The sequence below is a fragment of the Cebus imitator genome, unplaced genomic scaffold (assembly GCF_001604975.1).
Source record: "Cebus imitator isolate Cc_AM_T3 unplaced genomic scaffold, Cebus_imitator-1.0 Scaffold140, whole genome shotgun sequence".
NCBI lineage: Eukaryota > Metazoa > Chordata > Mammalia > Primates > Cebidae > Cebus > Cebus imitator.
This window is the reverse complement of record NW_016107455.1, coordinates 4,117,134-4,138,354: the sequence shown is the minus strand read 5'-3', so window position 1 is coordinate 4,138,354 and position 21,221 is coordinate 4,117,134. Positions and strand designations below refer to the sequence as shown.

Sequence of the window (21,221 nt, the reverse complement as noted above, 5' to 3'; positions counted from 1 at the left end):
ATAAAAATAAAAACAAAACTGCAGCTATCTCAGGCATCTAGATTAGGTGCACTCCTGTTAATTTTCTCTCCAAGTCCTCTGGTGTTTTCCGTTATAACACCACAGTGTGTAATTACATATTCATGTGTGTTTCCTTGTTTATGACCTGTCTGCCACACTAGATTGAAAGCCCCCTGAAGGCAGGAAACTATCTTTTTTGTTCTTTCTGTCTGCCAAGTACTTGTGGAGCGAATGGCACAGAGTTGGTACTCAAAAAATGTGTTTTAACAGAATAAATGAATGAAAGCATGGGGGGAAGTGAGTATCCTTGGCAGAGGCTCAGCAGAGACCATCAGCACAGGGCAGAAGAGAGAGCTTCACAGGGGAGGATGCATGTGTCAGAGCAAGAGGGTCTTTTGGCTGAGCTGAGCGGGTGCTGGGGGTGGGCTTTCTTCTAGCAGAATAAGGAGCCACTGAAGAGCTTTCAGAGGTGAGTGACAGACTCAAGTTTGCATTTTGACCACTGCTCCCCAGCAGGACAAATGTTCTGCAGTGATGGAAATGTTCTGTATCTGCGACACCCAGGGTGTAGCTGCCGGCCACCTGTGGCTGATGAGCATTTGAAATGCAGCCTGTGTGACTGAGGAGTAGAACTGTCATTTTATTTAATTTGAATCAACTTAGCAGTTTTAGAAAGATCCTTAGGGCGGCGGTAGAGAAGACAGGGGAAGGCAGATGGGAAGAAGGGAGCCGCTAGGAAGCCGCTAGTGAAGTGCCCCAGGCAAGAGAGGGCGATACTTTGAACCAGAGAAGAATCTGCTCCTCGCTTCCCCAGCCCCTCCCTCCTGCCAACACTGTCCCCAGACCCCATCCTGGGCCAGCTTTTGCTCAGCAGGTTGAGAACAAGGAGCACTGAAGGCATTGAGAGCACATTGGAGGAGACAGGAATTGTGGGAGACGCCAGGCCCTGCTGCTTGGCAGACAGTCTGCAGGCAGCAACGACTTTTACTGCCAAGATGTGTCTCACTCACACACCTGCCCAAAGGAGCAAAGCAAGCCGCCATGCTTCTTCCAGAAAACCCCCCAGCCAGATGTAAGCTTGCTCCCTGCAAACCTTCCCTGACTTCAGCAGTTGACTCAGCAATGCCAGAGCAGGGCCTCCCACCAGGAGAAGCTTGTTATAAATCCCAGTAGGAATTTAGGGGGTCTCAGGAGTGGGCAGGGGCTGCCCATGAGTTCAGCTGAAGCAGGCACCCCAGCCAAGGCAAGACTTGTCAGGAGATTACTGAAACTCACCTTCATGCTGAGGACCAGGCGGGCCCTGTGGTGGCTCAGAGGACTGGAAGCCAGACGGGACTCCTGCAAAGGGGGCAAAGAGAAAGCAGGGAGAGAGAAATAAGCAGCACAAGGAGGCAGCTGATTAGGCTTCCAGCCCTGGGCTGGGAATCAGGCCTCTTGGTTTAAAGCTGCAGCTCTGCCACTAACCAGCACTACTTCGGGCAAGTTGCCTCATTTCCTGTGCCTGTTTCTCCATCTTTCCATGGGAAAGCTGTATTAGATGCTCCCTGTGAATGCTGATATCTCTAACCATGTATGGTACTGACTATTCTATCTGCAGAGAGAACATCCTTGTTCTGGATATATTTTTTGAAGCTCTCAATTACGAGACAATTGAACAGAAGAAGGCGTATGAAGTTGCTGCCTTACTTGGTAAGTCAGTGTCTATTGCACAAATTTCCGCATTTCACAGAGGGTAGGAGGGAGGGAGGATGCACAGGTGGATGGAGAGGCAGGCAGACAGACGCATAGTCTCAGAGGAGTCTAACCTTTTAATTTACTAACGATTACCCCCTCTTTCCTTGCACTGGTCCTCTCCCGGAATGGAAAGATCCCCAGTGGGGCGGAATTTCAGGCCCAATTCATTCTCCGATCTTGGCTTCATTTTCCCCACCTATGCAATGAGGAGGGTGAGCCTAAAGGTCTCTCTGGGCCTTTCCAGCCCTGCACTCTTGGAGTTCATGGTCTTCTGCCCCAGGTTGCAGCCAGGTTCCTGTGGCCATGGAGGGAGGGAAGAGGTATCAGAAGAAGACAAGGCAGGAAGGCTGAACTGTGGGTGGCCCCAGGCGGGGCACAGTGAGGGCCCTGATGGAGCTTCACCCCAAAAGCAACACTGCTGCATCAAGAAGGCCAGGTGTTGAGTCCTGGACTGAGTCATTTGTCAATCACAAATGAAGCGCCAGTCCCTGCAGGTATCCACAGACCTGCTGCCGCTCCACACAAGTTGACATGAGCTCCCCAGCCCCAGTGGCACATGATGGATACAAGAGGGTAATTTCCATCCTGCCCCAGCCCAGCCCCAAACTCCCAAGACCCCTGACAGTGGACAGCTAAAGGACTTGACCCGCGAGCGCTTCTCCTGGCTCCCATTCACTCTCAAGAAAGGATCTGATGCCTATGCCCCAGAAAGAGAAATAGCTGTCACCTCCCTGAGCTGAACCAGGTGATGTTAGCATTTTGGAAGGGGCAGGTGCCTCCTATCTGGCTCCTCACACCAGCTGTGAGAATATGGACAAGTAGCTTTACCTTGCTGAACCTCAGATTCCTCATCGGCAAGATGGGTTTAATAAAACCCACTTTAAGAGTTTGTTGTGATGGTTAAATGTGATGAGCTCCTTGCCCAGAAAAGGTCCATAAATTGTAGTTTCTGGCACCTGGACAGTCACTATGCCAGGGACCCAGGCCTCAGCTGGCTAAGCATTTCTTTTTTTTTTTTTTTAAGACAGAGTCTTGCTCTGTCCCCAGGCTGGAGTGCAGTGGCACAATCTCGGCTCACTGCAACCTCCACCTCCTGGGCTCAAGTGATTCTTCCATCTCAGCCTCCCAAGTAGCTGGGATTACAGGCGTGTGCCACCATACCCAGCTGATTTTTATATTTTTAGCAGAGACAGGGTTTCACCATGTTGACCAGGATGGTCTCAATCTCTTGACCTCATGATCCGCCCACCTCGGCCTCCCAAAGTGCTGGGACTACAGGCGTGAGCCACCAAGCCTGGTCTAGCTAAGCATTTCTATACCTCCTCCAGGAGGTTGGGGACTCCCAGCCGTAACTCAGTCCCAGCTGGGTTAAAGTGGCTGTCACTCAGCCTCAGAAATCATTGTGGCCAAAGCTACTGGGCTAAGAGACTCATGCCCTTGTCCCCACCAGAGACGTAGACCCCTCACTAACCCCTGTGCTGGCCTTACCTTTTATTTCCATAAAGAGGACTCGGGACAGGCCTCTTCCCACCCCCTGCGCTCCCCCAGCATAGGCTCACAATCCTCTCTCTCTCTCTCACTCTCTCTTTCACACACACACACACACACACATACAGAGAGAGAGAGAGAGAGAGAGAGAGCAAGAAGGACCTGAGCTCTGAATCTGTCATGTCTGCGTCAGATATGAGGATGAGCTTGTTCCCAGCATCATGTTCCCACCCAGAATAGCCGGCTGAGGAGCACATGCTGCCATCTGGACCTCCTGTGATGACAGCGTGTGCCGCTTGCAAACCCTCAGCCATCAGGCCCCATCAGGCCCTTCTCCCAGCACCGCGTGGCCCTCGCTCACCTCCTGGTGTCCAGGCACGTGCACGCTACACAGCACTCACGCTACCCACAGGGTACCCCACCGCAATCTGCACACACAAGCAACAAACCTACAGGTTCGTGCACCCACGGTGGTCCAGAATCACACATGCAAATGCTCACCTCTACAGCCCCATGTACAAATCACACAGCTACAGAGAGACACCTGTGCACACAGCCCCCACACACCCCCATATACACACACAAGCACACCCACACTACGCATGCCGTACATACTCAGACATGCTCTGCCTACCTCCACAGACCCCCCACTCACACACTTAGACACATTCAGGGTGCCTAAACTAGATAGGGAGAGCCATCTACATAAAGTCATCCACAGCCAGACCTCCTGCCTGCTTTCATACAAATCCGTGCACACACCCCGGGCCCTGGCACATACCCGCAACTATACAACTACAGACTCACACTGTACATGTGCATCACACACCTCCCACCCAACATACATACCCATGAGAACACAGTCCCCAAGAAGCCTCCATTAAAGACATGAGAGGGGGACAGGGGAAGGAATGAGGGAGAGCCATTTGGAGCCCAGGACCAAGCCCCCCTGGGAAGCGCCCTCTCCCCGCCATCTCTGGTTCACCTTGGCATGTGGGTGCTGGTCCCCACCCAGCCATAAGCTGAGGAGGAGTGGGGCACATCTGCCCACCGGAGAGTTCTCAGACCAAGAGGCCAACCTGGCATCTCCAAGAGAACTGTCCAGCCACCCCCAACTGTGCCCCCCAACCTCATATTCCCACCCCTCTTTCTGGAGACTGAGAGTCAGAGATTAGGGCTGGAAAGAACTCCGTAGTTCATCTGACGCGACCCCCTCCACCCTGCACCAACACCAACTGTCCTTTAGAGGCAAAGCTCCTGAGAAGGTCAAGACTTACAAAAGCCACACAACCAGTTGATGGCCACTCTCTGGACTCAGAGCCTCAGAGCCCTCTGCTCTGCCACACCGCCTCTGCAGCAAAGCAGCTTAAGTTTTTGGGGACTCGGAACCCCTGTTAAAAACTCATGATAGCTATGGACTCCCCAGGAGCACACACATTTTGCATTCAATTTCAGGAGAGTCCCCAGCCATCTGAAGTCCTCCCAGGAAATGGTTCTCAAACTCTGGTGGGCCTGAGAACGTACCTCACCCTCTGCAGGAACATAAAAATCCTGACATCCAGACGCCAACCCCAGAGGCTCTGATTCTATAGGCCTAGGTGTATCCAGGCATCAACACTGATAACAATTCTTCCAGGAGAGTTAAATGCAGGGGGATCTACAAATCCAGAAAATCTTTGAACAATGGGGGCCCATAAGTCCCAGAGTAAGAACCTCAGCTCTAGAAAGTATCCAAATTTCACATTTACCTTTGTGTGGGAAAGATAGGAGACACCTGTGACCTTATCCCAAGGGTGGGAGGTATCTCAAGGTGGCCCTGAAGCCCATATTATGTCAGGTTGGGGGGTACCTGCTCCCGAGACTCCCACCCAGGGCACCTGCCTCTAGTCCACACACATCCTATCTCTCTGCTCTCCCTATTCCCAGCCCAGAGTCAAAGCAGGACCCAATCGGTGTGGTTCTCAGTGCAACTGAACAACCCTGTTAGCCCTGTGGGTCGTGAGATCTATTCTAAGCCCTTCCAATAAGCCATCAGGTTAGTCCCCGACCCCACTGAATGCTGAAAAACACTAGCTCTCAGAGCTGTGCAATGAGGGAAGGAGCTGCCAAAGGCCTGGCCCTCCTACAGCAAGGCCCAGGCTCCCCGTGGAGGGAGTGCCATTCAGAAGCTCTGGGTTCCATCTCAGTCTGTTCACCCTTCCTGGAAGCTGCATAAAAGCACATCGTTGGTCTTTTCCCTCTCTCTCCAGGTGATATTGGTGGTCAGATGGGATTGTTCATTGGTGCTAGTATCCTTACAATACTAGAGCTCTTTGATTATATTTATGAGGTAAGATTTGGGATTCTCCACAGGGAAATGACCACATGCTGGTGCCCTCATCCTGCCCCATGTCCAGAACCACAGCAGAGGGAAGGTGGTGCCTCTCTCCATGCAGAGCCTGCTTCCCCTCCTGTCCACCGATAGTTGGTCACTGAAGCCCAGGCACCATGGGGGAAGGGGATGGGAGTTTTTTTTGTGGGGGTGGTGGATGTAAGAGAAACACAGGCCTGTCCTCTGGGAGCTGGAACAGCACTGGGCCGTCTACACTGGCAGGGAAGGATGGGCAGGGATCAGGAGAAGAGGCCGGATTGTTCGGAGGCCAGCTCCAAGCCCCTCTTGCAGCTGGGCTGGAGGTGGTGGCCTCATCCACGGGCATGTGCACACCTGCACACAAGCTCCCCAACCCACACACACCTCCCCTCTGTGTGGCCCATCCCCTGAGTCATGTCTTCTGTGGCCCAGTCAGTCTTAGGGAAGGGGCACTTCCCAGCAATCCTCAGCAATCCTGAGTGAGAAGACAGCAGGGCATGCCAGCTGCCCCGGCTGCTGACCGACTGGGGAGATGTCTCCCTCAAGAGGCGGCTGGAACAAGGCCTCTAAAAGCTTCTCTGGCACCAAGAGTCCCAGAGTTGTCCGCCTTCTCACCTGCACCTCCCTCTGAGAGCGAGCCCGGATATGCCACCATCCCAGGCTCTGTCCTGACCAGTGCTGCCTTGGAGGCCTCCATCCCCCTGGCTGTGAGATGGGCAGTGCACTTCGCCTCCAACGTGTGCCCCTGAAAAAGGCAATGGCTCCAGAACTTCCAAAGATTGCCCGAACCTGTGAAGTCCCCCAAACAGGAGCAGTAGACAGGATCCTGCAGAGCCATGTTCTGCCTCTCAGAGGCATCTGTTGGTGACCAAAAGCAGCTCACCACAGTGGGGAACTTTGTGGGACTGCCCACAAAGACAGCAGTCCACACTGCAAAGCAGGGCCCTCCATTACCTCTTCCAAGTTCTAGCTCCTGCAGCAAAATCCCAGTGACCAGGCTCCTCTGAAGAATCTCACTCCTCTCGGCGCAGTGAGCCCAGAACCACATCAGTACCCACGGCCAGATTTTATTCTGCTTTGTTTATGAATTTTTGTGAAAAACTGTACACAGTTGTGGCAACTGAATCACACCAGGTAACAGATTTAAGAACTACCCTTTGTTGCCAGGAATAAAATGTTATGAACTCAGACATGCCCTGGTCTTCTGAACTGTGTGCAGTGTCAGGCCTAGAGAGCGAATAATAATCTTGTCCCCCAGGCCTAGCCACAGAAAGGGGAGGCTGCTCCTGAGGACAGACAGGGAGCCAGCTGTACCAGCACATGCCACCTACTAACACTCTCCAGCACAAAGATAGCAGTCCACGCTGCGAAGCAGGGCTTCTTCTCATTACCTCTTCTAAGTTCTAGCTCCTGCAACAAAACCCCATTTCAGCCAAAAGGCTGGGTTGAGACAGACAGGCACCTGGTGCTGGCTGCCAGGCTGGGCTTGTGCTACAGTCTGTCCAGCCACAGCCCAAGCAGCTGCCAGCCCCAGCGGGGCCCAGTGGAGGGAGGTCCCTTCTACCTCTGCACCCTCCTCCCGGCCTGACCAGCCCTTCCTGCTTTTGTTGCAGCTGATCAAAGAGAAGCTATTAGACCTGCTTGGCAAAGAGGAGGACGAAGGGAGCCACGATGAGAATGTGGTAAGAGCAGCTCACTGACTGGATGTGGCTCTGCTGGTCTGGCTTGTACCGGCAGCATGAAACCAGATACTGGGGTCAGGCAGGAAAGATGTGACTCACTGCACACCTTCTCATGGCTTGGGACATGCTGTCAGTTCCCAAATCCAAGGACACTCCAGCTGAGCCTCGAGCCTCTCTCGGAGACTCATCCCAGAAGCCAGTATGGATGCAGCAGACACCAGGAGGTGCTTCCAAGAGTAGGACCTGCCTGGCCCAATCCAGCTTCTCCCAGGCAGGCAGCTGCTCCCCTCATCTCACAGCAGGGGGAGAACTGGAGAGGCTCTGGATATCTACTCCCTTATTCCCCAGTGGTGGCAAAGTACAAGCAGAGCACCACTGACTCTCCATCCCATTAGAAGCGGATAGACTGTGGAGTCCCATGAAGTTGATAGTAGCAATAGTGCCCGTTATAGCTACTGACTGTTGCATGCCTGATACGTGTCAGGCACTGTCAGGCACTTTGTATTTGAGGCTGTGGAGGCCCAGAGACCAAAGTCCCACAGCTGCTGAGTGTCAGAGCTGCCCTCCAACCGCCTCTAACCACTGCCCCACTCTGCCTCTCTTTCCTATAGCCCGAGAGGCAGCCCCTCTATGGCTGTTGGTCATTCTCCTTCCCAAACTCAGTCTCCTCCTGGGCTCAGGCCTTCGTGGATGGGTGCAGGTGTTGCTGGCTTTCCCCATCCAGTCTTGGGCCCCAAATCAGCACCTCCAGCCATGGAAAATCATGCCCACTGAGTGACTACCATCCACTTAATGTCAACAAATCCAAAATGGATCCCAGCCCCTTCCACCCTATATGGGCGCCCATTTCTATTCCACACACTGTCTACACATCTTGCTTTGATTCTCTGGTCCCCTGCAGCCTCTGTGGAAGGAAAGACAGCTTCTGCTGAGGGGGAGGGCAGTGTGGAATGTGCCCAAGCTCTGGCCTCAACTGGCCTGGCTGGATCCCAGGGCTCCAGCTTCCTGGCTGTGTGTCTGGGGGCAAGTTATATATTTAACCTCCCTGAGCATCTTTCCAGATCAGACCCCAGGAGGCTGTCACCCGAGTTAAGTGAGATCCTGCCAGCAAAGCAGTCAGCACAGCACCCAGTTTATAGTAAGTGCTCAGGAAGTGGTTCCCTTTGCCCCCCAGAGCCCTTCTTGCTTCGGAAGATCTCAGTGTCACAGCCTCTTCTCCATCCTGTTCCTCCTCCCCTAGCTGTGGCCCCATCAAATCTTCCCCAAATTTCTGGCATAGCCTCCTGGCTAGTTGTCCCCTGCTCCCATCCCTCCTGGCCTCCCACCCACCACAGCCTGGGAACCAGGCTGAAGATTCATGTGCAGCCAGCTCAGCCCGTCCCTGCTTGGGGACCCACAGCTATATTTCTCTGGGTCCAGCTTAACTCTAAAAGTCCTTGGGGCAGCTCTGACCAGCTCCAGTTCTGAGCTCTAAGGCCTTCTACCCTTCCTGCTTGGCCTCAGCCAGGGGTGCTCCCTGCCCCAGGCCTAGCCACAGACTGCAGTTCCTGCACCAAAGCCCCAAGGAAGGCCCCCAAGGGAGAGATCCGGACTCAGGACCATCCAGCCCCAAAGCTAGAGACTACTCAGAGATAGGTCCAGTTACATCAGGGGCACCGGTAGGAGGGATTAAATCAGCTGCTGATCAAACCAGGGAGCCTTCTCACTGCCATAGGAGGCACCTGGGTGTGCAATGGTAAGAATTCCATTCAGCCTCATGCCCCACAATGGCAAAGCAGCCTATCAGATGCCTGAGGCAGGAGCAGCCCAGAAGTGGGGAGCGCCTTCCCTAGAGCCGAGGCTGGGCCACTGGTGGCATCACGATGAATTTTTGCTGAGCGAATAATCAACTCACACCAACCATTCCCTTCCAGAGCACTTGTGACACAATGCCAAACCACTCTGAAACCATCAGCCACACTGTGAACGTGCCCCTGCAGACAGCCCTGGGGACCTTGGAGGAGATTGCCTGCTGACACCCCTCGAGCCACCCAGCACCCCCTCCAAACAGACCTTGAGGCCCAAGACCCAGGACAAGGAACAGAAAGCTCGGGTGGGATGGCCTCTGACGCTGGAAGGAAGCAAGAGCCCCTATGCACACATTGCAGACTAGCCGCCTAGACCTCGCTCTGGCCACGTCTAACACGACGTGTCCTTGGGTCCCGCCGTGCGTCCCTCTTAGGAGAGATGAGTCACACTCTGGCACTGTCCAAGAACAAACCTGCCATCACATCTCACTGCCAGATGTATAAAGCACCTGCATGCTCAGACTTCTTACGGCGCCACCTCCACGTCTGTCTTGTACATGACATTCCTCCACACGGTTTCCAGTGTCCACACTGCTGCCCATGCAGTGGGACCAGATTCCAGGTCCAGAGTCACCATGAGGCCACCCTGGAATCAGAACTGCACAATCAAGAGGGAACCGTGGGACTCTGCTACATTCAGTTCTTGTGTCGTTTGTGAAGGTTCTTAACCTGCCCACAAACCCCCTATCCCCCAACCTGGCCCATGGGGCTTCAGCGCCAAAGGTGACCTGGGCCAACCTCCCTCCCGCCCTGGCGCAGCACAGGAGCCAGCGGACGGGGGGCTCCCCTGTTCACCCACGGTGCCCATGTCGTTCTTCTCTTCCTGTGACACAACTTGTACAGTCTGATTCTTTTTATTTGGGGTCGGGGGGCGTTTATGTTTGTCTGATGGAGATTTGTTTTGTTTTGCTTTGTTTTATGCTTTTTTTTAAATCTTGATGTTCTGAGGTTTGGTTTGGTTTTTCCATTTTCTTTGGCGTTTATTTATTCGTGCTTCAAATCACAGTCATATTAAAAGCTGGTCTTGTGGAAATGGCTGAGTTATTTCCGCCTTTTCTCCACATTCAAGTCTCTCTCCTCCGGGGCCTAGGAAAGGGTCAGTCTTGCCAGGTCAAAACTGCAGATTGAGGGCCGGGCGCAGTGGCTCACGCCTGTAATCCCAGCACTTTGGGAGGCCGAGGTGGGTGGATCACGAGGTCAAGAGATCGAGACCAACCTGGTTAACATGGTGAAACCCCGTCTCTACTGAAAATACAAAAAATTAGCTGGGCATGGTGGCACGTGCCTGTAGTCCCAGCTACTCAGGAGGCTGAGGCAGGAGAATTGCCTGAACCCAAGAGGCGGAGGTTGCAGTGAGCCGAGATCGTGCCATTGCACTCCAGCCTGGGTAACGAGGGAGAAACTTCGTTTCAAAAGAAAAAAAAAAAAAAGGGCATATTGCCTCCATAGTGGAAAAGAAATAGCCACTGACTAATAGCTGCTCTTATCCTGCCTTAAAAAAAAAAAAAAAAAAAAAAAAAAATTTTTAAAAAAACCCAAAAACTGCAGACTGTGTATCTGTAAAGTTTTACGCAACAACACTTACCTTTACCAAATGTGCTTACTCTATATATTTATTCTAAATTTTTTTTAATGATTGCTCACAACCCTTGTAAATATCTTCAAGGCCCACTGCTAGCTCACCGCCTGCGTTCTGAAGGACACTAGCCCAGACTGCGGGCATGTGGCTTGAGGATGCTGCCCAGACATGGAAACCATCAAGGAGGCTGGTTTGTGACCTGTCTGCTATCCTGACCCCTCCTGACCCCGTCAATGAATTTCAGCTGGACACAGGTCCCAGCATGGCCTCCCTCCCACACACACAAGCCTTCCTGACCTGCCCACCCCCAGCAAACCAACCTGCCTTGTCTCCCTAGAGATTGTTACACTGGCACTCCGCCTTGCTCCCCATGACTTCTTAGAGGATGTCCAGGTGGGATGAGAGGTTGGAGTTGCCTTTTGGTGTTACAGGTGCAGGGCATGCCCTTTTCAGCCTCCAAGTGCGAGAGAGAGCTTCCTGTTCAGGCAGAACCCTCATCCTCAGCACCACGCGGGCTCCGCTGCAACAGTTCCTTCAGCCTCATCTTTTACTTTCCCCTACCGGCCCCCACCACTCCCAACTCAGAATCTCTCCTAAAGCAGTGAAGAAAGACCTAATGTGGCTTGTGCCTTTCCCCTCATGCACAGATGCTCAGAAAGCACTGGCCAGACCGAGGTTCAGGGTTCTGGTCCCATTCTGCCATCCGACCTCCCTATCTGTCTGTCTGTCTGTCCTTCATGACCCGCTAACATAAGGAAAAGTTACTTGCCCAATGTGACAAACTGAAGAGTCTCCCACCAGGAGTTAGGAGCCCTGGCCCCATGACCTTCTCTCAGTAGCTGTGTGACAGTGAGTGAGACAATGCTCCTCTGGGCACAGCTCCCTCATTTTTTGGATGAAGATAATGCCTTACCTGTGTGAAGAGAAGATGCAGAATCAGTTGATCTGAGACTCAAAGTGCCATAACAACACCGCCTCCCCTGCCCAGTGGGATGCTCGCATCCAAGCGTGGCCAGGAGCTGCCAGTCCTGGGGACTGCAGATGGCAGCTGGGACAGAGCACCCCTGTGATGCCTCCTCCCAAGCATTCGCCCAGGTGGGGCTGCCAGCTGTTAGCAAAGCTAGGTTTTATTCTTCAAGAGTGTAAAGCTGCCCCCTCGTATTATTTTCTATCTCTGCCATTGCAAATAACTATTACCTTCGTGGCTTAGAACACAAATGTATTATCTTACGGTTCGATAGGCCAAAAGTCTGACACAGTCTCGTTGAGCTAAAATCCAGTGTCTGCAAGGCTGCATTTCTTTCTGGAAGTTCTACAGGAGACTCCTTTTCCTTGCTTTTTCCAGCTTCCAGAGGCTGCCCCCATTCCTTGGCTTGCAGCCCCTTCCTCAGTCTTCGAAGGCAGCCATGACGGATTAAGTCCTTCTCCTGTCACAAATCTAACCTTCTTCCACAGGCACATCTCCCTGTAACTGTGACTTCTCTCCATGCTTCCCTCTTCTGTTTTTAAAGAACTTTTTTTTTGAGACAGAGTCTCATTCTGTCACCCAAGCTGAAGTGCAGTGGCACAATCTCAGCTCACTGCAATCTCTACCTCCCAGGTTCAAGTGATTCTCCTGCCTCAGCCTCCTGAGTAGCTGGGATTACCGTCATGCACCACCATGCCCAGCTAACTTTTGTATTTTTAGTACGGATGGGATTTCCCCATGTTGGCCAGGCTGGTCTCAAACTCCTGACCTCAAGTGATCTGCGCACCTCAGTCTCCCAAAGTGCTGGGATTACAGGTGTGAGGCCCCCTGCCCAGCCTTTTAAAAAAACCCTTTTGATGACATTGGGCCTACTGCATAATCCAGGATAACCTTCCCACCTCAAGATTATTAATCACCTCTTCAAAGCCTCTTTTACAATTGTAAGGTCACACATCCACAGGTTCCAGTGATTAGGATGGGGACAGCTTTGGGGGCCATTACTCTGCCTACCACAGGCGCACAGGCCCACAGGCCTGCTGGATCAGGTAGCTTAATGCCCTCATTTTCCAAGTGAACAGACCAACAAGGGGAGAGGAAGGCCTGGCCAAGGGTCACACAGTGAGTTTGTGGCAGTGTCGAAGCTACACACCTAAGCTCCCAGTCTCACAATTCCCTCTGTAGACCCACCAAGGTGACTTACTTTAAACAAGAAGGACTGAAAGTGATGAGTTTTCCAGACTTGGCCAGAGTGTGAAAGTCCCTCTGCTGAGACAAACTCACCCATGACTACATTAGGCTGGAAAATGTCCTGCTGCTATCTACACTGTCAGATACAGAAGAACAGGGATCTGGCAGGTGGCCTTAGAACACTCCTATCAGGGACAGGAACCAAATGAAATGACTGTTCAATTAGTTGGAAGTCTCTCTGATACTTCCGCCTCATTCCAGTTTAGCAGCTTTATAAATTTTTTAAAAATCTATAGCTTAAATTACAATTTGAACGGCTTCATCGGATTTCTGGCTTCCATTTCAGAAAAAAAAAAAAAATTAGATCCATTTGTGATACAGCAAAGAATATTTAGATGCATTTGGATTGCTTCAGGGCTCACATATGTCTGCGCCTGTATGGATTTGAGGATTCTGGCTTTGTTCAGCTTAAACCAGGTCTATATCCTTACATCTGTTTAAAGAAAAAAAATAGGAAATTCAAGACAGCAAATTGATAGGCAGCTACTGATTATTATTGACTGTTAACAAAAGACACAGTTGAAACTCCAGGGAGTGGGGGGTGTTTTTATGATCCTCCCATTAAACGAGTAGCTGTTTGTGCGATCATTTCCTTAGTGTGGACCTGGAGAGGTCTGGTGGACAGGAGTGGCTGAGGGAGTTGTCCCGCTTTCAGGGGTGACCCAAAAGATGACACCAAGGCTAGGAGTCTGGAGCAGTCCCAAGTCCAAACCACAAGGTTGAATGCTCAGTGACTTCAGAGGATTTGATTAATCAATTAATCAATCAGTTAATTAATTAATGGCACATGACCCCAGACACAGGCTCTGGGGGTGTACCGCAGCTGAAGAGGGTGAAATGATGGAGCCTTGCTGTTAGCATCCGTTCCCAGAGGACTGGGCTAGTTGCTCGCACACTGTTGCTTTGTTGTTTTTGGCAGGGAGAGGCCGGAGTTATTCTATTTTCCTCTTTCCAGCTTGAAGCTATTTTTGTGAGAGTTTCAACCGTGAACGCTCCTAGTGAGAAGCTTGCAGAGCCACAAGCACTGATGAGGGGAGACCAGAGACCACAGAGGGTCTCTGGAGAATGGCTTACGGTGAGCTGGGAAGGAGGGTGTCAGAGGCGGGCTCTGCCCACAGGTGTGATCCTGGTGGGCAGCGTGTCCCCTCGAGTAAAGCTCAGCACAGCCCACCTGAGCCCACAGGCCCAAAGGAAACCTCTTCCTCCACAATCTCAGAGATTTTGCTTCAATTTTAAGAAACAAACTCTGCACAGGGCTGAGGGCCTCCATGAGATCCCAATGAACGAACTCCCATGTTACAAAGAAAAGGGGACTTGAAGAAGGCAGGGAATTGCCTCTGCAAGAGGAGAGAATGCAGCCGCACACGGCCAGGGCAGACCTCTGCTGCACAGAACAAGCTCTCTGGCATAATAGGGAAGGGGTCAGGGGAAGGAAGAAGGGGCAAATGCAGGAAGGGCCCAGGAGCCCCTGCCATACTAATCTATGGACTGAGTGCTACCGTGCTAGGCAAGGAATTTCTAATCTGAGCAGGGAATACTGACAAGTAAACAGAAGACTGCCGAAGAGGGATCTGTGTTTTCCCGTTGAAGGGAAGTGAGAGAGCAGCATATGCAAAGCCGAGGAGGCTGGAGGAGGCATAGTTCATGAGATTGCACACATCAGGAGAACCCAAGCAAAGACAGGAAGGCGTAAATGTTCTAAATGACCACTGAGAGGTAGACAGGTGCTGAAGGAGGAAGGGCCTGGTCACCACGCTGAGAGGGGTGTCATGGCTAAAGTCCTTCAAGCTCTTTCCTTTGCTCCCCAAGAGGCTATGAAGACATTTCCCAACCAAGGAATTTCTGAGCTAATATCTTTCTCCCCACTCACTGGAGATTCTTAGCCTCTTAGCACATGGGATCTTTCTGTGCATGTATTTATGTGTTCCTAAGGCTAACAGGTTATTCTAGGGGGCATACGGTCCATGGGGACTATGAAACAGGACTGCAGGACCCAACCACACTTGAGGACAGGTAGAAGAAGGAGAATCACATGGTGAAGCCCCTCCTCTACTAAAAATAGAAAAAAAAAATTAGTTGGGTGTGGTGGCGTGCGCCTGTAGTCCCAGCTACCTGGGAGGCTGAGGCAGGAGAATTGCTTGAACCCAGGAGGCAGAGGTTGCAGTGAGCTGAGATCGCACCACTGTACTCCAGCCTGGCACCTGGCGACAGAGCGAGACTCTGTCTCAAAAATAATAACAATAATTCAATTTCACATTTGATAAAACTGGTACTCATTTTTCAAGAACAAAGCAGTGGGTTGGCAAAGGCTTTGGTCAGATCAGAAGACTAAGTTTCTAACCTGTTTCTGCTGCAAACTGACCACATGACTTTGGGCCCAGTTCTCTTCACTTCTGTGGGCCTCAGTTTCCTCCTCTATACAAGGGGAGGGGATGAAAATGGACAAATAATCCCTTTGGTGCCACCTGACTCTGTCTATGAGTTGAAGCTGTAAGTGAATGCCAGGCATCTAAGCAAATATTTAATTTACTGCTCAGAGCCCCCACCTCTCCATCTATAAAACAGAAATGCTGATGCTTAGTTTTCAGGGTTATTACAAGGATTAAATATGTTAAGTGTATAAAACACTTTTTGTCTTTACTTCCTTTCTCTTTTACTCCTGTAGAACATTGATTTGTAATCTTATTTGGATCACTGACTCTCTTAAAAATAAGATGAAACATATAAACTTCACGGTCACATAGATACACATAAAATTTTGCCCAGCTGAAGTGGAAGGATCACTTGACTTCAAGAGTTTGCGACCAGCCTTGGCAACATGGCGAAACTCCACCTCTATGAAAAATACAAATAGATTAGCCAGGCAAGGCGGTGCATACCTGTAGTCCCAGCTACTTAACAAAACAAAATTTTTGCATGCAATCTCAGGAGGGCTATGGGCCCCCAGAGCCCATCTGTGATCCTCTAGGGATCCACTGATGCTAGACAAAGTCATGTTGATCAAGAAAGTGCTAAGCAACCCTCCAAAAGAATGCCACAGTACCACAAAATGCAACCAACATTTCTTCTCCTAAAATCACATAATGACTGTCATTTTTCAATTTACAGGAAGAAGGAAAAATAAAAGGATAGACAGCATTTGATCAATGTTAAGTGTTTTCTCCCATAATTTTTTTAAACCTTTGGCACCTGCTGCAGCTTGTGCATTCTCACAGATGGCGAAATGAATGAACGAGCAGAAAATGAATATGAACAGAAAAACTTGGAAATGTGATTTCATAAAATTATTTTATGCATGTGGAGACTTCGAGGGCTGAAGGAAGAGACCTGTGTACATAAAAAGCAACCGTAGACACCTTTGCAGACATCCCCATGGCCTGGTTCTTAAAGAGCATGCCACTGCATCCCCTGCATTGGAAATGCATGCCTGATGTTCACTGGCTGCCACTGAGCCTCCAAACACTACTGCTGACATCTCATTTGTTTCTGAGCAAGGCCACAACGGTGTTTTATTTTGTGTTGAAAAGAAAATCCGCCCCCTGATAACGACTGTGAGTGATGCTTTGGGATGGAGGATTCAGCTGTCTTGCCTCCTTGAAGCTGTTCTCTCCCCCATGCCTCTGAAGGAAGTGGCAAACTTATCACTATTATAGGCCATTTGTCTTTAGTGTGATTCTGCCTTTTGTGGCTTCTTTACAAAAGGAGTTCTATCCGAGTTAAAATAGGCCCAATACAAAGTGATTGGTGGGCACCAACCATACCCAGTTCAACCAGTCTCCCACAAGAAAACTTCCCAGCACCAGGCTGGAGTCTCTGCTCTGACCCCATACTCCGTGAGCATTTTCTGTGTGCTATGTGCCAGGCACTGGGCTAAGTACTGGGAATTCATATATCAAGGAGACACAGAGTCTAGGTGGACAGAGGCAGGCAACAGCCAGGTACAGAAACACCTGAGCAGCAAGAGCTACAAAGGTACCCAGGGCACAGTGTGCTCACTGCAGCAGAAGCATCTGGGTCTGGCTGGCTGAGTAGGAGCAGATTTTGGCCGAAGACTTGAGAGATGGGTAGAAGTTACCGGGCAGGCAAGTTTGCAGAGCAGGTACCTGGGCAGAGGCTTGGAGGTAGAAGTGAAAGTGGAAGGCTTGGAGAATGATGGATCCCTGTGGATAGGTGAGGTATCTCTCCACTGCCCCCCACTCCTCAACTATGCCTTCCCATCCCAGGGGACAGCCTGCTGAGAGTCCAAGTGTTAGTCCAGCTATGGCAGCTGGTGCAGCTGAGGATGAAGCATGGCCTCGGCAATCTGACGGCCCCATCCAAATCCCAGCTCCACCAACTGTGCTACCTTGGGCAAACTCTAGAACCTCTCTGAGACTCAGTTTCCTCCTAAAAATGGGGATGACCATCTCAGTCTCCTCTGGATGCTGTGCTGCTATGATGACCAACATAGGGTAGATCAGAGATGATAAAGAGGTCCTGTCCTACATGCCAACTCCATTGAGAGTGACTACCATTGAACTGTCAGGAAAACTTCCTTGGCTGGGCAAGGTGGCTCACACCTGTAATTCCAGCACTTTGGGAGGCCAAGGTAGATGGATCACTTGAGTCCAAGACCAGCCTGGCCAACATGGTGAAACCCTGTCTCTACTAAAAATACAAAAGTTAGCCAGGCATGCTGGTGTACACCTGTAGTCCCAGCTACTTGGGAGGCTGATGTGGGAGAATCACTTGAACCCAGAAGGCAGAGGTTGCAGTGAGCCAAGACCATGCCATTGCACTCCAGCCTGGGTGACAGAGTGAGACTCCATCTCAAAAAAAAAAAAAAAAAAAAAGATAGACAAGAAAAGAAAGAAAGATTCCTGGACACGTGCCACCTCAGTAAAGATAAAGGCTGTACTCAGCTTGCAGTGTCTGCCATAGGCACAGAGATGATGGGGTCCAGGAAATTCTGGGCTCCCTTTGACTGGCCCACCTTCCACCATCCCCCTACCCTAGAAGCTTCAGGTCAGTACTCAGAGTGGAGAAAAGCAGCCATTCCCAGCTGAGGGCATGGACCACACAGACAGAGTACCCAGCAATGCCTCCTTCAGCTGCCAGGGGCATCTGCTGCCCTCACCTGTGCTTACAGGTAGAGAAGGGACTGCATCTTAGCAAGCCAATCATCCCCAGGAACATTCAGTCCACCCTTACCACAAAAGATACAGAAAAGCCCATTTTAAATCTGTCTCCAGGAGCCAAACTAATCCAAGAATGGGGCGACTTACCAAAAGTCACAAAAATTCATTGAATTCTCCCCCACTTTCCAGGGAACTCTCTACTACTTTCTCCAAACCATTCCCCTTCTCCTCATTCTCTTTCTCACAGCTTCCTCTTTCTCCTTCTTCCTCTTAGCAAACAGTTGAAGTAGAAGGCATGAACCCTTCAAAGATGGATGGGTCGAACCATGGATGATAATTAGTATCATTAAAACAACCATACTGCCCAAAGCAATCTACAGGTTCAATGCAATCCCTATCAAAATACCAATGTCATTTTTCAGAGAATTAGAAAACAAAATCCTAAAATTCATATGAAACCAAAAAGGAGCCCAAATAGCCAAAGCAATCCTAAGCAAAAAGAACAAAGCTGGAGGCATCATGTTATCTGATTTCAAATTATATTACAAGGCTATAGTAACTGAAACAGCGTGGTACTGGTATAAAAATAGACTCATAGATCAGGAGAACAGGGTGCAGAACTCAGAAATAAAGCCACATATTTACAGCTAACTGGTCTTTGACAAAGCTGACAAGGACATGTGTTGGGGAAAGGATACCTTTTTCAACAAGAGGTGCTGGGAAAACTGGGTTGCCATACACAGAAGAAGGAAATGACCCCTGTCTCTCATCATATACAAAAATCAATTCAACATGGATGAAACTAAGACCCAAAACTATAAAAGCACTAGAAGAAAACCTAGAGAAAACTCTCCTGAACATTGGTCTAGGTAAAGAATGTATGACTAAGACCTCAAAAACACAGGTAACAAAAAGAAAAATGGACAAATGGAACTTACTTAAACTAAAAAGCTTCTGTATAGGAATAGAAATAATCAACAGAATAAACACCTTGTAGAATGGTAGAAAATATCTACAAACTATTCATTCAACAGGGGACTAATATCTAGCATACACAAACCAAGTTGAACAACTCAAAAACAAAAAACAAAAACAGAAACAATCCTATCAAAAAGTGGGCAAGCCAGGCAAGGTGGCTCATGTCTAAAATCCCAGCACTTTGAGAGGTCAAGGCAGGAGGATTGCTGGAGTCCCAGAGTTTGAGACCAGCCTGGGCAAAACAGTGAGACCTTGTCTCTATAAAAATCAAAAATTAGCCAGGTGTGGTGGTGCATGCCTATAATGTCAGCTACTCAGAAGGCTAAGGTGGGAGGATTGCTTGAGCCCAGGAAGTCAAGGCTGCCACTGCACTCCAGCCTGGGCAACAGAGTAAGACTGTTTCTCAAAAAAAAAAAAAAAAAAAAAAAAAAAAAAAAAATAAAAAAAAAAAAAAAAAAAAAAAAAAAGTGGGCAAAGGACACGAATAGACATTTTTAAAGAAAACATATAAATAGTCAACAGTTACATGAAAAAATGTTCAACATCATTGATCAAAGCAAAATGCAAATTAAAACCACAATGAAATATCATCTCAGCCTAATCAGAATGCCTATTATTAAAAAGGCAATAACAACAAATGTTGATGAGGATGCAGAGAAAAGGGAGACTCTTATACACTGTTAGTGGGAGTGTAAATTAGTACAACCTCTATGGAAAATAGTATGGTGATTTCTCAAAGAACTAAAATTAGAGCTACCATTCAGTTTAGCAATCCTCCTACTGGGTATCTACGCAAAGGAAAAGAAACCATTATGTCAAAAAGACACCTACATTTATATGTTTATCAAAGTACTATTCACAATAGCAAAGATATGGAACCAACCTAAGTGTAATGAATGAACGGAAAAAGAGAATTTGGTATATATACACAATGGAATACTATTCAGCCCTTAAAAAGAATGAAATCATGTCTTTTGCAGCAACATGGCTGGAATTGGAGGTCATTCTCTTAAGTGAAAAATGCCAGGCACAGAAGTCAAATGTCACATGTTCTCATTCCTAAGTGGGTGTGAAAATATGTGTACACATGGACATAAAGAGTTGAATAATAGGGGCCAGGTGCAGTGGCTCACGCCTGCAATCCCAGCACTTTGGAAGGCCAAGGTGGGCAGATCACATGAGGTCAGGTGTTTGAGACCAGCCTGATCAACATGGTGAAACCCTATTCTCTACTAAAAACACAAAAATTAGCCAGGCACAGTGGCAGGCACCTGTACTCAGGAGGTTGAAGCATGAGAATTGCTTGAGCCTGGGAGGTGGAGGTTGCAATGAGTTGAGATCACACCATTGCACTCCAGCTTGGGTGACAGAGTGAGACTCCATTTCAAAAAAAAAAAAAAAAAAAGAGTGGAGTAATAGACAATGGAGATTCGGAACAATGAGAAGGTATAAGGGGGTGGGCGATGAAAAATTACTTAATGGAGACTGTGCACATTATTCAGATGAAGGATACCCTGAAAGTTCTGACTTGACCACTGTGCAATCTATATATGTAACAGAATCGCACATGTACCCATAAGTTGTACAAATAAAAATAAATAAAATTTTTAATTTGTCTTACAAAAAATATATTTTTAAAAAATAAAGATGGATGAGTTATGGGTCCCTGGCCAGATGACCATAACAACAGCCCCTCAGCAAAGTACGTGAGTGAGTCACACTGACCTGGGTGCAAATTTATCTCCTTTGAGCCTCGGTTTCCCCTTGTCTATGCAATGGTGGTCATAATGGTACCTACATCATAGCTATTGTTCTAGGGTCTAGATTAGCTCATGCATGGCACATGGTAGGCACTCAGTGTTTGCCTTAACGTTAAAAAGACAGCAGCTTCCCCCTACTCATGATTGAACAGCTCCATTAGTCATCAACGCCCCCACTGCCAGCAGGGTTCTTCACCACTCTGTCCCCTTGTATGAGTCACTCTCAAGTTTCATCATCACCTTGACCAAACCAGCAGGGGAAGGAACCCAGCCTGCCTGATAACTGTGGACATTCCACACCCCTCGGGTGTTTGCTGACCGGAGACATGCAGGGATGCCTGAATTCGTTAGGTGGAGGAGCATGGGGGGGGCAACATTGTCTCCCTAAGTCACCAACCATGCCTCAACCAACAGTTCAGTACTTGCAGGTTTCTTTGGAGCCTTTTCAGAATCTACAATCAGAACTCAGGG

The 21,221-nt window shown here is 49.4% G+C and overlaps 1 protein-coding gene across 1 annotated transcript in view; it reads left to right on the top strand.

Moving 5' to 3' along the window:
- Positions 1 to 10,134, top strand: part of LOC108313593 (acid-sensing ion channel 2) — a 278,841-nt gene extending 268,707 nt beyond the window's left edge. The window contains exons 6-9 of the mRNA XM_017542021.2: positions 1,570 to 1,689; positions 5,472 to 5,551; positions 7,186 to 7,254; positions 9,168 to 10,134. Coding sequence (XP_017397510.1) covers positions 1,570 to 1,689; positions 5,472 to 5,551; positions 7,186 to 7,254; positions 9,168 to 9,269 — 371 coding nt within the window. The 3' untranslated portion in view covers positions 9,270 to 10,134. The remainder of the gene's footprint in view (positions 1 to 1,569; positions 1,690 to 5,471; positions 5,552 to 7,185; positions 7,255 to 9,167) is intronic.
- Positions 10,135 to 21,221: the final 11,087 nt, after the last annotated feature.